The 16230-nt window shown below is 36.9% G+C and overlaps 1 protein-coding gene across 5 annotated transcripts in view; it reads right to left on the bottom strand.

The window, feature by feature from the left end:
- The window catches only part of RGS12 (regulator of G protein signaling 12), an 85291-nt gene that overhangs the window by 51217 nt on the left and 17844 nt on the right, over positions 1–16230 (bottom strand). For 4 of the 5 annotated variants that reach the window (XM_086889508.1, XM_086889510.1, XM_086889511.1 and 1 more), the window contains exon 3: positions 11788–11907. In XM_086889508.1, coding sequence (XP_086745634.1) covers positions 11788–11907 — 120 coding nt within the window. Of the gene's footprint in view, positions 1–2553; positions 2682–11787; positions 11908–16230 lie in introns of those variants that run through there. The other variant, XM_023925584.2, reaches the window with a different exon arrangement.

Here is a 16230-nt window from a genome sequence, read left to right as displayed (position 1 = left end):
TAATAATCCCTTCATTTAAACAGACATTAAGAACTGTTGATTTTGTTTCACTGAACTAAGCATTACACATCCATGCATTTTCCATACAGCAACTCTACTAACACTGAAAAATAAGCTCTAGCAATTAGACAGCAGCAGTTAATGATCATGGCTATGAAGTGTCATGTGGCACTGAAAGCCCTTTAAAAAATTCATATCCCTCTACATTTTCACAGCTTATTTCAGCAGCTACAGATATAAAATCTTGTGATTTTGTGTAGCATATTTGTAAATCGAGCAGGCAACTCAGAGGTCAAAGGTCAAAAGCAGAAGGAATGCTAATTTGCAAAGCTATTAATGGAAAGTGTTAAAATATGGTACAACAGCTTTAAAAGCCTTATTCAGATACACCAAAGACGACATTTGTAAACCCACATCCATCTGCTTAGGAGCTAAACTGTGGGAAGGGGTAGCGACCCCAGATAGGGTTGATCTGTTTTTCTCTCCTACCCTCCCTCCACTTCCTGCTCATATTTGCTTTTGTACATTTGTTTTCAGAGCAGAAGAAGCTGAAGAGAAAGACAGAATGACAAGGAGCTTGGATAAGTTTTGACTTGCCAAAAGATTAATAGGATTTATTATATCCCTGACTCCTAAAGAAGAAAACACACACAAAAACCACCAGGCAACCAGAAAGAGGCAATCCCCTGGACCAGCTCCTCGTCACACAGAGAACTAAATGAGACATTGGCAGAATGAACCACCAAAAATCTTAAATCTCATCAAGTATTGTTTTTTTTTAATGACATATTAAAGTAACAACTACTTGCATGACAGCCACATGTTAAGAATACGATTTAGCTCACTGACTCCAGTTACTGAACTAAAAAGCAGGAGCATCAAAAAGCCTACACATAAATTAAGAAAACTCTGCCATAAAATAAACCGGTTTTTCCTCCAATTCTCCAAATTTTCTGTAAATCTGTCTAAATATATTTCTGTCAATGATTTGTCAGCTAATCAACAATAAACAGACCCCAATAAGTGCTACTGAAGAGAAGAGGAAAGATTCTCTCATTTACAACATTGTGGATTCCCCCTGTGAATTTTGAAGAGTCTTTCCTATTCCAATGCAATATTAACAAAAATATTTTGAAGCCAAACTAGCTGGAACTTGCTGGTGTATAAATAACTGAAGTACAAGCTGCCTTGTCAGACGCTGAGACTTCCCCTAGAGTAAATCCTGCGAGGCAAAGGGAATGATGCAAATGACTGTTCCGAGTGCCCTCTGCTGTCTGCAGCACTGCTCAGACTCCTGCGCACGTTTTCTAGTGCTAAGTTCAAAATTTGCCATCCAGAAATCCACTTAAAAGAAAATTAAAAAAAAAAAAAAATCTGTTTCTATGAGCCGTATTGTAAGGTTTGAAAAATAATTCTACAGGACTGCAAAATGAAAATTTAAAAAACGTTCTTTTGTAAAAACGTTTGTGAGCAATTCTTGGTTTTATTTTCCCCTTCTGTCGATCAGCATATTAAGATAACTGAATTCTGTCCACTAATAAAAGCATTATTAAGCAATAGCTTAACCTGCACATCCATATGGAAGGTAACTTGCAGTCCAACAGTAATTGAAAATTAAACTCCATATTAAAGAGGATATGATTAAGTGACAGATCACTGAAATACATTTAGTCACTTCTGAATTTCCTACTACTGATGTAGCCCCTAAAAATTAATAGATTTTAAGGAAATCAACGTAAAAGTGAGCATGAAAACTACTATATTTTAAGTAAATAAAACATATAATATCTTCCCATGCTTTGCAATTATTTATTTCCCCCCTGATTTTAAAATATTAAAATTTTGATGCCATACTTACTTACATACTTACCATACTAGCATTTAACACAATTTCATTCTGAGATATACTCACAGAAAGAATAAGACTACAAAGTCAAAACTTGATAATACAGCTAGGATGCTTACTTGCAAAAGAAGTGTTTACTGAGCAACAAGAAGCCAAATCTGATCTAAGTCTCTACACCTCAAATTTTGCATTCTATAAATACTTTTCATTTATTTTCAGTTATTTTAATAACTCACACCATCTGGATTCTGTTTTATTGGATAAAAGTCCAGCTGGAAGAAGAAAAATTCCTTTAGCTGCACAACTTTTTAAAAAGCACTACAACAATTAAAAGGTAACATATCTGTAACGACATTTTTCTTTACGGAAACACTTGCAAGTATAGTAAAAATTAAGTGAAAGTTTTATTTTAAAAATTAGAGAAATATCTGTGTATCTACTACACTCATTTTAAAAGCAATACAATGCTGCTAAGGAATTTTAAACATGGCTATAAAAATGGTGCATTCTTAAATTTATAGCAGAGCTTATATAGAAAGTCAACTTAAATACTTATACTTACGAACTTGGTCTCTTTAAAACCTCATTGAATCCTTAGAAGCATAATTTATCAAATTTCACTGCAAGATTTCTTAGCTCAGAAGACTATTCGTTAAATCATATTCCTGTTTTCTGCTCGCTTTAGACAAACAAAACTTTATACTTACAGACACTTGACTATCAGTAAAAGTTTTCTCCATGTATAAATGGTTTAATATCTCATTGTTAAGAAACAATCCTTCAACTTTATTATTATTATGCTCTTGCTGAACACATATTTACTTCTTCCAGAGTCCAGTACAAAAATGAGCCTCCTCTGTCTGCTGCCCTATCAACACCTCTCCCATTCTCCTCCCTCCCCAGCACATTCCCCGCCCTCAGTACTGGTTCTGTATCTTCTCATCAAAAGGAACAGGCAGCTTTCAAAATGGTGTTTAGGCAGGTCCTGCGTAACAATAAAGCTTCTGTAAAGACAACAGCCCTGCTGAGGAATCTGCTAATGTAAAATACACTCGCTGAGGGCCTACAGGACTCTGTCGTAAAGGTTTGTCCAAACTTGTTTAAGCACTGAGTCAACATCGCTTTCTCATACAAAGTATTCCCTTTTTTAATCCTTTCCCCTTTGATGAGCATGTCACCTGAATGAACCAAGTCACCAATCTCTACTAAAAATAATTAAAATATAATCTAAAAATACTTTTAAAAAAAATACTGTTAAAACACGTAAGACTCATAGAAATTTTCTTGCAGTTTCTGGCATGTATGTACGTGTCTCGGTGTGATTACAATCATATGTATGCATATTGTGCAACCTATCTCATCCTACCAAAACTCTTGTGAGTAAGCAAAGCATTGGCATTTACGAGGAACATGTTCCAAGTGAAACATTACTCTCATAATTTTCAATACCACACCTACTCTCCAGACAGACCCACGGTATCTGTGCATTTTCAGAAAAAAAATGCATGCACTTAAATGCATGCAATCCTTAAATATCATCCCTCAGCCGTTCCTTTGCCCAGAGTAAGTTGTGGATGGGCTTTTTTAATTTTTTTTTTTTAAGTTTTAGAAGTAATAGTGAAATGTTTTAATGATTTAATGGTGAATACAAAAAGGTAGTAAATAAATAGAAAGCATCTAGTAAAAGTTCTCACTGACTCTTTTTACTTTCTTAAGTTTCACTGGACAGAAAAACGCATGAGGACAGTGAAATTAGGTGGTACAAACTTCTGACCAAAATCCCAGCAGTTTAAGTGTGAGAGAGAATCAGAAACAATTTGCAAGTGCCATCACTTTGTGCTGTATGTGTCCTGTGATTATGCTCTAGAAATACCAATCCAGTTCATTCAGTAAAGCTTATTGATTCCCTAACATCAACCACTCTCATCACACAGCAAAAATCCCTCCTTAGTTATTATTTTGTCATGTGATGTGACAAAAAGACATACCAGGTAACAGGAAGAGCAGCGAGGGAGGGCAGGGACAGAGAGGCACCAAACCAGTCAGGCAGTTCCTCATTCCCACTCATTCCAGGAGCTGCCTGGACAATCTCAGCTCTCGGCAGAGCATGGCCAGAGCCATCAGGGAATGCTCCCAGTGCCCAGGGCAGGCACCCAGCACCAGCAGATACTACAGCCAGGCAGCCCTTGACACCAAGGGAGAGGTAACACAGCTCCCTGTGCCAAGAGAACACCCACAGTCCCAAAGCCAGGGAAAAGCACTGCCCACCCTCACATCTCTGCACAGGAGAAGTTCAGAACATGGGTTTATCAAACCCAGAAATGTTTCCAGCAGTGGCCACACATGGAAGTCTACCAATGAGCAGTACAGGGAAACGTATCAGACTTGCCCTGATTACATTCTCCCAGACTCCAGGGATTTTTAGTTCAAGAGATTTCCTGAACCTGATGTGGCTTGTCTCCTTAACAATCCCCAGTGGCTCTCTTTTCCAAATACTTGTCCACTTTCCCTCCAGGACATGCAAATTTCTTGCATCCACAGCACTCAGTGGTGAGGCATCCCACAGACCGACTCACCTCCCACATGAACCATCATGCTCTCCTGTTTGTTTTGCTCCTGGCTCCAGCTATCTTTAATTAATGGTGTCGACTTCTTGTCCCAAAGGAGAGAGTGAGCAGTCAACCCCAACTACTTTTCCTATGCCACCCATGATTTTCCACTCTTTCTTATACCTTTCTAAAGCTTTTCTTCTTCTAATATAGCAGAACATTTTAAAATAGAGACCAGGATGGAAAAAGAAACCACAGTTGTATACAATGAAATCATCTATTCCTTCTGTAATAATCCATAATACAGGATTTTGCTTCACTGCTACTGTACTGAGCTGTTGTTTACATGCAACTCTCCCTTAGAACTCAAAGATCTCACTTCTGAGAAGAAACAGTCTACTGAGAAACATATATATCATTTTTTATATGAAGCTAGAGCTATTTTTCCTCATTTGTATTATTTTGCATTTATCTGCATACATTTTCATCTGCCATTTTGTTGCCCAGTCATTCAGTCCTATAAAAGCAGCCTGGTCTCATCTTCAGAGACTGCTCTTGCCCTTATTACCCAGAGTAACTTTACCTCACTGCTCACTTTATTGGGAGGAGCCTTAAAAGATGCCCTTGAATCAACAAATGTAATATAAGAAACTGCAGCAAGAATCAGCCTTAAGCAGCAAATAGTTCTGCATTTCAGAATCAGTGCAGTAAACAGTAGCATTATTCTGCCTTAAAGTCACATGCCTCAGAGCCAGAAGAGGGAACAGCTTCAGTTCAAAGAGAGTAAGCCAAATTTTTGAAGAAGGCAAGGTTAGGGAGAAAGACATCCCTGAGAGGTTGCCAGCCTAACAAGAGCTCCATTTGTGTGAGCATTGACAGTTCTGTCACTGCTCAAGGAAAACAGAACCAAAACAGCAGAGCCAATGCTAAAGCCCAGTATCTTATATTGCTGAAAAAAGGAATGCAACTCCCCTGTAGCTTCAGGTGGTTACTTGAACTTGCTCACCCTGTCTGATCCTTGTAGTTCCACAAACTGCAGAGGTGTTTACAGCCTGTGAATTCACCTGTGTCCCTTTAATCACACATCTTAAGAATGGCAGTACTGTCTACTACAAGAAAATTAATTTATACAGAATACAAGTTTATCTCTAGTCTCTGAAAGCCATGTTCTCTGGTTCTGTGGCAGAAATGGGCTTGTGGTGGGGAACCAAGCCTGGAGGCAATAAAGGCTTGGACAGCACTTGAGTGCCAGGGTTAGACAATCTGCTGATTGCCTCCTCAAGAAGAAATTTCTCTATACAGCGCCAGCTGCCTTTGCACATATGGTAACCTAATTCCCTAAGGAATCCATCCTAGGCAACACTGTGGGTTTCTTCTCATGCACCACAGCATGGGGTGAGCACTGCCGTGATGAGCATTGCCCATATGCACCTCACAAAAAAAGCAGAGATGAGATCCAGCTCTCAGCACATTCTCTGACTACTCTGCTCTTTACATGAAAATTTACATGGCAAATTTCTCCAGAATCTGCAGTAAAGCAAATATCCCAAAAGCAGGAGAAAACAGTAACATTACTGAAGGACAGTCATTTTACCAATTGCAGTAGCAGAAAATAAATCCCATTATTCTCAGTGACTGTGAAAAAAAGCACAGTTTAATGTTCTGGATTATATGTAGAAATAAGTACCTCACATTCACAATAAAGAGATTGCACACTACTATTGATTGATCTGTTGACCAACCCACCTTTGTCAGATACTTTACAAAACAGTGTGAGGAGTGCAAGAACTTTCCATGAAAGAGTCCAAGTAAACTTAAGAGCAGATAGTGAAAATCTTTTTAAAATCATGGTATAGCATAAAATACCAGCAAAAACCTAGCAGTAATGCTAGAGCACAATCTGTGAGGAAAAATAAAATGTATACTACTAGCATGATGTTTCCTTCTTCAAAGAGATATAAATAAACTACATGATAAGATCCCACATGCCAAAGGAAAAGCCTGAGCATGATCCTCTAGAGAAAGCTGGAGAGTCTGAAATCCTTAATAGAGTAGTCTAGAGAATCAAGTGTGAAACCAAATGATGCTGGACAGAATGACAGTCCAGACAGTGCAATTCCCTGCTTGCCCCCATGTTCTGGCAGTGTTTCCAGGACAAGCGTGTGCCCACTGTGCAGCCCAGCAGGAGAACAACTCCAGCCAGAACTGCAGCAGCCCAGAGTCTGAGCAAGGCAGAAGAACACCTGACACAAACCACTGGACGTTTTCAAAGTCTTACTGATCAGCTCCATGGCCACACCAGTAATTTATGGTAAAAACATCAATGTGCAATGTCATGACTGACTGACACTATTTGCAGCTACACACCATGGTTCAGCAAGAGGTCCCAGCGTAGTCAGGGAGTCTGAAATCAATCACTAAGCACACCTCTCACTGCTCCAGAGGCTGACCCTGGTGCAGAGGGAAAAGAGACGCAAGAACCTCATCTGTGGGCACAGATCCATGAAGCTTCCAGCACAGCAGTGTCAGGGGCTGCTCAGTACTAGCACCTAGACTCCAGAATATCTGTATATGAGACTGGATTAAGCTTTTAGGAACTCATTATCGGCATGCTAAAAATACAGTACTGCCCTTTACATACAAAAATGGAGATTTTCTCACTCATGCACTGTTATTTCACAATTGGCCTTTCCTCCCCCTTTCATGAAAGCTGACAGCAAAACTGCCAATTTGTTGGTTATATTTTAGATAAAAATTTGGACAAAATATTTCCAAAGATGCAGTTCTTAAAGGGGGTACACAGTAGAACATACTTTAAACTAATTGGTGAAATCCAAGACAAAACCAGACGTTCTTTTCAAATTTTGAATTCACTGTTATAAGCTGAGAATGAAGAGGCCTCTTGAGTTAAATCATGTACTTATACTCGCTGTCGTGGTGGCATTGTGGCCATGGTGATGATCTAAGAATATCAATAAAGGAAACTCTGCAGGGAGAGTTAATACTTTTTATTAGGTCATTTAAGAGAGTGGGAAAAGTTTGGAGCATGTTTAGATGTTCTTGTCTGATTTTCAGAGTATACTAGTTGGTCTAATATAGCTATTATCTCCCTGTGTAAGCTTTGTCTGATTATTTAAATCAGTCAAACAAAAACAGGTACCCACTTAAAAACTTCTTATTAAGTCAAATGAGCATTTAGGGGGAGTTTTGCCACCCACAGATGCCAAAGTTAATATCCAGCAGAGACATGTCATCCATTAGTATAAAAACCTCATACCAAAGAGATGTGCTGTATTCTTTCAAATAAGAGATGAAATGCAAAAAGAAGTTGATTCAGTAGAACTAACAAAACAGAAAAAAAATCAAGCATTATTATCTAAAATAACACCTAATAATACTACAATATTAATGGTTATAATTAAGATGGAACATTCCAACAAAAGTCCTCACACTGATTTTTAGAAAGAATACATGATACATTCCAACACTGAAAACATTAATAAACTCTAGAAATTTGATACAAATGTTGTTTATAATATAAAATATGGCTTTAAGGTTTCCAAAACAGGATGAGAACAAGAAGAAAAGCTGCAACAGCCATCTTTTCTTGTCCTGATATTTAGTTAAAATAATTAAATTATCTTTAATTTTAAAAATATCTCTGCATTAAATGCTTATTTAACAATACTTAAAGAATTTGACACTTGTTTCCGTAAGAGATTATGTCTCTCATTATACTACTCTGCCCTATTTTTAACCATAGAAAAATGCAAAAAGCACAAGTACCAAAATGAATTTCAGGAAAAAAAAAAACAGCTTTGAATGCTCTTCTTGGTGAGGAGGAACCTAAATCTTTTGACTTAAAGAAAATACTGCAAAGTTCTCCCATTTTTACAGACGTCAAGAAAAATTAAAAGATGAGTGGAATGAGCTACAGTTAAAAGTGTTAGCAAAACTGGTAATGAATAGAAGAATTACAATTACTGTGTTTAAGGTAAATTTTTACATAGGTAGTATTCTACTGTCTGCAGTCTCACAGGGACACCACCTTTAATGCGTTTATAAACACCTTTTCCAGAACAGAATTGTGCAAGAGGATCAGAGTAGTGGCATTTACCTACAGGGAAGAAAAGTGGGAAGAAAGACAGGATCATGCCCTCTCATTAAGCCAAATATCAAATAATCATAAGGTCCTTTTAGCTTGAGTTACACCTTGAAAATATGAACCAGATATATGCTAAAAAGTAAAATTGGTGCAAATCACAGAATGTTAACATGGGTGTTAATGGACACTATTTCATAACAACAAATTATTCACATAGGAAAATTTATTGCTAGGTAAAAGATAAATCTGTTCTTAAGAAAACCAGTTTTCTTGTAATTTAATAAAGAAAATTTTCTAAATACATTTCTTCTGAAAACAACGTAACTGGGGCACATACTAGACATGCTCATTTTCTGAATTCAGTTCCAATTTAAAGAATAATTAATCATAATCAGCCCTGCTGTGAACAAGCACAATTTCCACAGTTCAGAAATTAAATTGTGCATCTTCTGTTTTATGAGACATTTCCCCTACCACAATTACAACACAACATTAACTTTATATTATAGCACAACACATTAATTTTGCACTCTCGTCCTATTTTGATGCCTGCATTTTTAAAATAATCTTGTATTCAGTTTCCATTAGTAAAAACAGCACCTAGATGTAAATCCTACAAACTTGTCTGGTTTTTTCTACGTATAATAGAGCTTCTGCAGATAAGAGGAAAATACTTATGGAGGGGCAACTATGCCATTAATTCTAATCTGTGTGCATATAGCCAGGTGTAGTCTAACAAGTTAAAAGAAAAAGTGACATTTTTTCATGAAATCGAGTTTTTATTTATTAAAATATCTATCAATATGCTGTATTCTTGGACAGATATTTCAAAAAATAAATAAATAACAAATTTCAAAGAAATCACGCCACCTTATGGCAGCAGTCAGCAACACCGACAGCTGGTGTTTCACACAGTGTTCATACTTCAACAAAAAATCCAAATACAAGCTTTTTAGACCTGTAAACTATGAACAGTCTTCAGCAAATGCCCATAAAAGAAACTCTAGAGAACCTACTTACACTGCTCAATTTAGAAGATTAATTTGGATGCCAGCAGGAATCAAACCCACAAGCTCAGAGAAGTGTACTAACTTCCAAATTTCATGTCTGGATTATTCCCTTATCCATTCTGCTAAGATAACTGAAAAGAACACAAAAGCAAGCAAGTAGCCTATACAATACATGGTCATTATTCCAAAGGTGGAGTCCCCAAGAATTTCCTGCTATTGTTATTTCCTCTTCCACCAACCCTAAATAGACCTGAAATAAACTAAACATGTACTGACAACATTGTGTTCTACTACACAGAGTGTAAGAGTACTTGGGACAAGAGCTGAAGCAGCAGTGTTGAAGTCTGAACCAAAATTAAAACACCTCATCACTATTTTATTTTGACACACATTGCTGGGATATCTAGGATATCATTCTCTTACAACATACAGAGTCAAAAAAAGATTTCAAAGTGAAAAGTAGCTGGACAGAGAACAGTCTACACCCACACAGCTACCTGTAGTAAGGGCATTCATCCAAATACAGATTTGAATACAGACCATTCCTTTGTCCAGTCCTATTGTGACCCAGAATGAAACTTTCCCCTTCCAAAGTAACTCAGTAACAATGAGAACGTTGGGACACAGATTGACTCTTAATCCCTCCTGTTGATGCTACTCTGTTTATATACACTGACAATACCAACCAGGACATAATGAGAGGGAAAAAAGGACTTTTTAGGCCAGTAACTATCATATCTTTCTGAAATTAATGGGAAATTCCAAGTGTCTATTTTAATGAATATTTACACAATGTGAAACAGCTCCAAAAACAGAAATTAAATTTTATTTTTGATTTTTAAAACACTCAAAACACGAGATGTGCAAAAACCTGCATGAAATTCCAGTCTGTAAGACTGTGGAAAGAACCATGTTTTTCCTGTTGCATGTGAATTACTAGCACTAGACTCTTTGGTATTCTGAGAGAATTCGCTCTTACTGCAACCAGAAATTCTGTCAAAACTGGATATATTTAACAGCAAACTTTTTCAATTTACAAGAATCATCATTTTCTGATTAAGAAAGATGTAGCTAGATGGTTCCCAAACCCCTTTATCCAGAAGTTCTTGCTGTGCTTAAGTTATGCAGTTACTACGTTAAAGTTATGAGTGCAACAAAACTAAGTATTTTCCATAACTAGAAAAAAAAGCAAGACACTTAAAAGCTTCAGAGAACATAGACCACTATGAAAAACAGAAAAATGGAAAAACATCTGAGAAATAATTACAGTTCCTACCTGCATTCCCTAAGCATGACAGAAGCTCCTCCATACACTCTGCTCCCTAAAAATCCACTGCACTGAGCTCCCTTCTCCTTTACCTCAGAGTCAGTGAAATTCTGTTCTTCCTACATTTTCCCACAGCAGAAAACTCCAAGTGTCTCCTTCTTTCCTCCTCCCATCTCAAATGCTTTTTAAACACCTCCTTCCCATTTAGAGGGCTCAGTGTGCCACATTCCCTCCCGTGCTGAACAGTGCTGTAGTACGTATTCCATGGCTCTTGTGCCAAGAGCTCTACACAGATTTTTGCTTCTCCCCAGTCACCAGACTTCCCCCAAGTAAGCATGGTAAAGGGGTAAGGGCAGACTCTCTCCATTCACCCTCACATCACTGTGGGTCAGGTTTTCCTGAGGAGGTGTGCTAGGAGTGAAGATATAACGAAGCCATATTCCTGCAGCAGAACAGGAGGATGGCTTTTCATTCCTTGTTTTCACCAAAACCATTATGGTTCAGCCACTGAGACCCAGACATCAGCTTATCTCACACCAGATGTAAAACAGCATAATATTACACTTAAAAGGACCCAAAATCAACAAGCTGATTAGGAATTCCCTTTTCTCAACTGCTGTCGAAATTTATCAGCTGAACAAAAAGCAGAATACGATAAACATCTGATTTTTCTATATATCACGATACATTCATTTCTGAGACATTATGAACATTTTGATTAGCAAAAGTGTATTGTTTGGATTTACACACAACCAGCTGTGACAGGAAAAATAAAGTCAGAATTCCCCACAGAAAGAATGGCCACTGCTCCCATCAATGTAACCTATTAAAGAAATACTGAAAAAGACAGGTTGATACCTAAAATCTGCATTCCCCTCACAAAAATGTCATAAGATAGTAAGTTACTTTATTATACTAATACTTTACTAACTTTCTTTCAGCAATTATCAGCATTATCTACTGTAAGTTCTCCAAGACACACTTCTACATTTTAAGTGGAAGTTAATTACCTCAAGGTCATCCAGAGAGCGAGTAATACTAAATCGCTTAGATCTTCCAAATGATCTTCGAGCAGAAGAACGTGGGGGAGGAGCCTGATTTAATCCCATTGAATGTCCAAATTTTGCACCCTAGACAAAAGAGAAAATACATATTTATTTACTTCTTTCATTTTAGTACATTACTGATCATAGTGAGATCTGAATTTTAAGGAAATGTAACAGGACCTCAATTTCAAAACAAGTTGGTCATTTGCCATGCCCCTGGCAAATCACATACTAAAATTCTTTAAAGTTTGCTTTTCCAGTCTCAAGTCAAATATCTTAAACATTCAGCATTAATTTACTGTACTAACATGATTCATCAGTTAGGTTGCTAAAACATACACATAATATACATCAGTAATAAAAGCAAGATGATCCTAGCTCTTTCCTGTCTTAACTAGAAACCATTTTACTACAAAATATTTGCTTTCTCTATAAGAAATTACTGTTCTGGAAATCATCTCATCCAGCTTCTCCTGGAACATTTCTCCGTATTTTTAAAAATCTCATTTTCTTGCTACTGTGAAGTCCAGCTTTTTAAATCACACAGTACAAAATTGCAGGAACTTTTGTTCTGTGGAAAGCAACTCCCTCACTTGGATGTTCCACTACTAGAATTGGTGCCGCAGTAATTAAATCTAATGGTTTTCTCTTGTCCCCATAATCATATTCTTTCTCCCTAAAAAGTCACCAGATGTTGGTTAAGCTACTCAGCGTGTACATATCAAGTTTATTCCAAATGGCAAAGTGTAAGCTTGAACCTAAAATTAGGCACACAGTCGATGACTGGTGCTAAGCAGATGTACATAAACTCACTACATTACAAAAACTTGTGATTATATGCCTGAAATTTTGGATTCCTTTCACTATAATATTCAATGTGGGGAAAATTCCTGCCAGTCTACTGCTGGTTTTTTGCTTTACAAAATAAAAGACTTTAAATCAGAGCAAATTCCCTTCTGTTTCACGTCAGCATCTTTCTTCATTATAGTAAGCTTAAAAAGATATTTATTAGTACTTTTATAATTGCTCATTTGGTGGACTTGTAATATTTATTAAGTTTTCTATTTGTCTTCTTTTCTTCCTTTGGGCAAGTTTCTGTGCTCCAAGTTCTGAAATATTTTGGTCTCCCTTTGATCACTCATTGTAAAGTCTACACACATCATGTTAATCGAAAGAACAAATTTTGCATCCTCATAGCCTCATGCCAACAACCACTCACACAAAGCAGAGAAGAGCAGTTAGAACATTGTACAGCCTCAGAGATGTCTGCCTGTTTGCTAATTCCCATGGAGACAACACTGTTCTATAGCAACTGGGCTCTGGCCAGCACCAGTGTTCTCAACAGATTCTGTTTACAAGCTCAAAGATTTGTCAAGACAAAACAGGAATCTGGATCCAAAGTCTGCAGCAGGGTTCATCCCCTCAACAGGCTTGAGAGTTCAACTTCATTCAGTATTAAAAGTGGTCCATTTTTCTCTGAAATCTCTTTCCCTTCCAATTTTCAATTTACTAAGGGTTGGATTTGTTATTTTTTTTATTGGCTGAGAAGTAAATTGGGCAGGTTCTGCCAAAGCAACCTGGAAATATAGTAAGTGGATATTAGCTTCCAAGGTTTTAAGAGAGCATTTAAAAGTGCAGTATAAACAAGCTAAGATGGTTTTAGCTAAATGACCAAAATGTGAAGAGAGGTAAATTGCTCTCTGTAAATGCTGGCAAGCAACACCCAGTGGGATGAGGACAGTTCCTGTCTTTTTGAGCAACTTTTTGAGCAACTTTTAAAATCATCTGTCCATCCAGGCAGGTACTGCTGAGGTGGTTCACACCTGCCTCATCCCTTACAGCCACACCAGCCTTCCCCATCTGAATGGAAAGCTTACACCTAATGCAGTAATCTGTGCCACACAGTGAACTTCACCTCAACCCCTGACGAAATTCAGCAGTATCCCTTACTGTGGCTGCACAGCTGAGCAAAACATTAACATGCTGCATGAGTATTTCTGTTAGAACAACATGAATATACGTGTATATCTATTTTATTTCGCCACTAGTCAAGTATGACCACACTAGTTCTGTGATTTTTAATTTTTTTTCATTTTTAACCCGAGAATTAGTGATAAAACTCTCAGACTACCAAGAACTCAGCAAATTAATGGCATCATTAGTGAGAGTACAGTCGGTACTTTGAAACTAATGAAACAGTTACACAATATGGATCCTTAATGGTCTTTGATGTGTTTCTTAAAAGTAGATGCATGCCTGAAAGAACTCCATCTTTCACTGAAAATAAAAGGGTGAAAGGGAAGAAAAGAAAAACTATCAGTAGCACACATATCTATACAGAATAACAAATACATTTTCACTTTTCATTCTAGTTCATCCCCAAGAAAGAATATAAATTGTCCAGCATTTATGTAAATAGTAGAGACTGCCATATATGATTCTGGGAGATTAGGACAAGCACCTAGAGAACGTGCAGTCAAAAACTTTTTTAAACAGTAACATTATAAATTGAAGGAAGAGGAACCAACTGCCTAATGACAAATCTAATTAGATTCCACTGAGAAGTAGATTCTAGACAAGATTAATTAGCTCCACATGCCCCATTTTGGAAGTAAACACTGCTTACCTATTTGTGGTCAGAAGTATAACAAAGAGAAAGAGGACAAAAACCACTAATAAATTGTGTGGTATTAGAAAAGAGAAAGTAAATTAGTATCCAATCAAAGTTTTTATTTATGGTTTTTGACACTGTTATGCAAAACTGACTACTGAGCCTTCGGTGGAACAGTAAAGATAAACACAGGTTAAGAAAAAAGAGACTGGGAATAAAACAAAGCTTAAGCAATGATTACAAAATATAAAAATGAACTGAGCTAACCATTGCCCCAACCTATCTGGATAACAATTGCAATTAAGAAAATATTTTCAACCGACAAAAGTCTCTTCCTTGCTGTGAAAAATCAAATTAATAATTTAGGAAATTAAAGAGGGCATTACTAAAAAAGCCAAAAAACTGCAATTCACAAGTATTTAATTTCCTGGGAAGTCTCCCTTTTCATCTTTTCTTGACTCTATTCCAGACATTCAGACTATGAAGGCAGACCTCCTTCTCCAGATCAATTAAAAAATTGGCTATGCATAAACACATGCACACAAATAAGGAAAGAATCACGTATTTTAAGCAAACAGCACCGTTTTGGCAAATGTTTTTCATGGGACTCTGAAGAGCTGGAAATAAAAGCATCCATGACTTGAACAGAAATCAGGCATTGAAACTAGAATGTACTAATCAGCACAGCTAAAGAAATCCACAGTATTTGAACACAGAGAGATTGTTAGTGCAATGACTGATATTAATGTCATTTGTGCAAGTCTGTTAGACATAAAGAAATCATGGTACTTCAAAAGCCTCTATTACACTATTAAACAGATATTAAAAACCACTAAATTATCCCCAAACATTTCAGAACTATACATGTATGACCAAAAGAATGGCCAGGTTGGAGCAACCTGGTCCAGTGGAAGGTGTCCCTGCCCATGGCAGAGGCCTTAGAACAAGACGACCTTAAGGTCCCTTCCAACCCAAACCACTCTATGAAAAATATGCTGTTTCATTCTCTGTTAGTTGCCAAGCTAAAACACTGAAATTTGCTACATGAACATTAGGCTGTAGGGTTTTTTGGTTTTTTTTTAAATACAGATTGCCTATAAGCCCTAGAGCTATTCATTATACTACCTTTAAAGATTCTCTTCCAAAAACAATGTTGCTAAATCTATGAAACTCTACAAATACCTAAATAGTCAAGAAAGTCTAAGAAATTCTATCAGAGTACAGAATTAGAAACTAAAGTCCACCTGATGTTTTAGTAAGTACCTTAGAAATTTTAGGAATCCAGACAGCAACAGAAGAGCTCAGAAATTTGTGAAAACAAGTTGATCAATTAAAAGCATGTGCTACAGCAATACATCCTCTCCTATTTGCAATGCAGATACTTGCCACCCTGCTACTACTATCCATCATGGTGAAAATATAAAAGAACATATCTCTAAAAGCCTTTATCCTGTTATGATTTGGCAGATGGAGAGGAAAAACAACAGAGGATTAAAGGAAGTAGAGTACTGATGCTCTAAAAAAAAAGAAATCCATTCCTTTTTTAACTCTTATAAAAAAGTGAAAATTAGAATGGACTGAAATACCAATTAAATGTATAATTGTAAGAGAGACAATTAATGGGGTCTGTGTCTTTTATTTTTTTAATAAATTACTAGATCACCCCTTTTTTTAGGCTAACAGGAAATGGCAAGTGCAAATATGATGAGGAGAGAATGAAAACAGGTCACCAGGGGAGGACTGATATAGCAGCATTTTGTGAACACATCCAAGTGAGAATAGTTTCTGTCTGAGAA

This window comes from Cyanistes caeruleus, chromosome 5 (assembly GCF_971803275.1).
Source record: "Cyanistes caeruleus chromosome 5, bCyaCae1.hap1.1, whole genome shotgun sequence".
In the NCBI taxonomy this organism is placed as follows: Eukaryota; Metazoa; Chordata; class Aves; order Passeriformes; family Paridae; genus Cyanistes; species Cyanistes caeruleus.
Note: the sequence above shows the minus strand (reverse complement) of the source record. Positions and strands in the feature narration are given on the sequence as shown.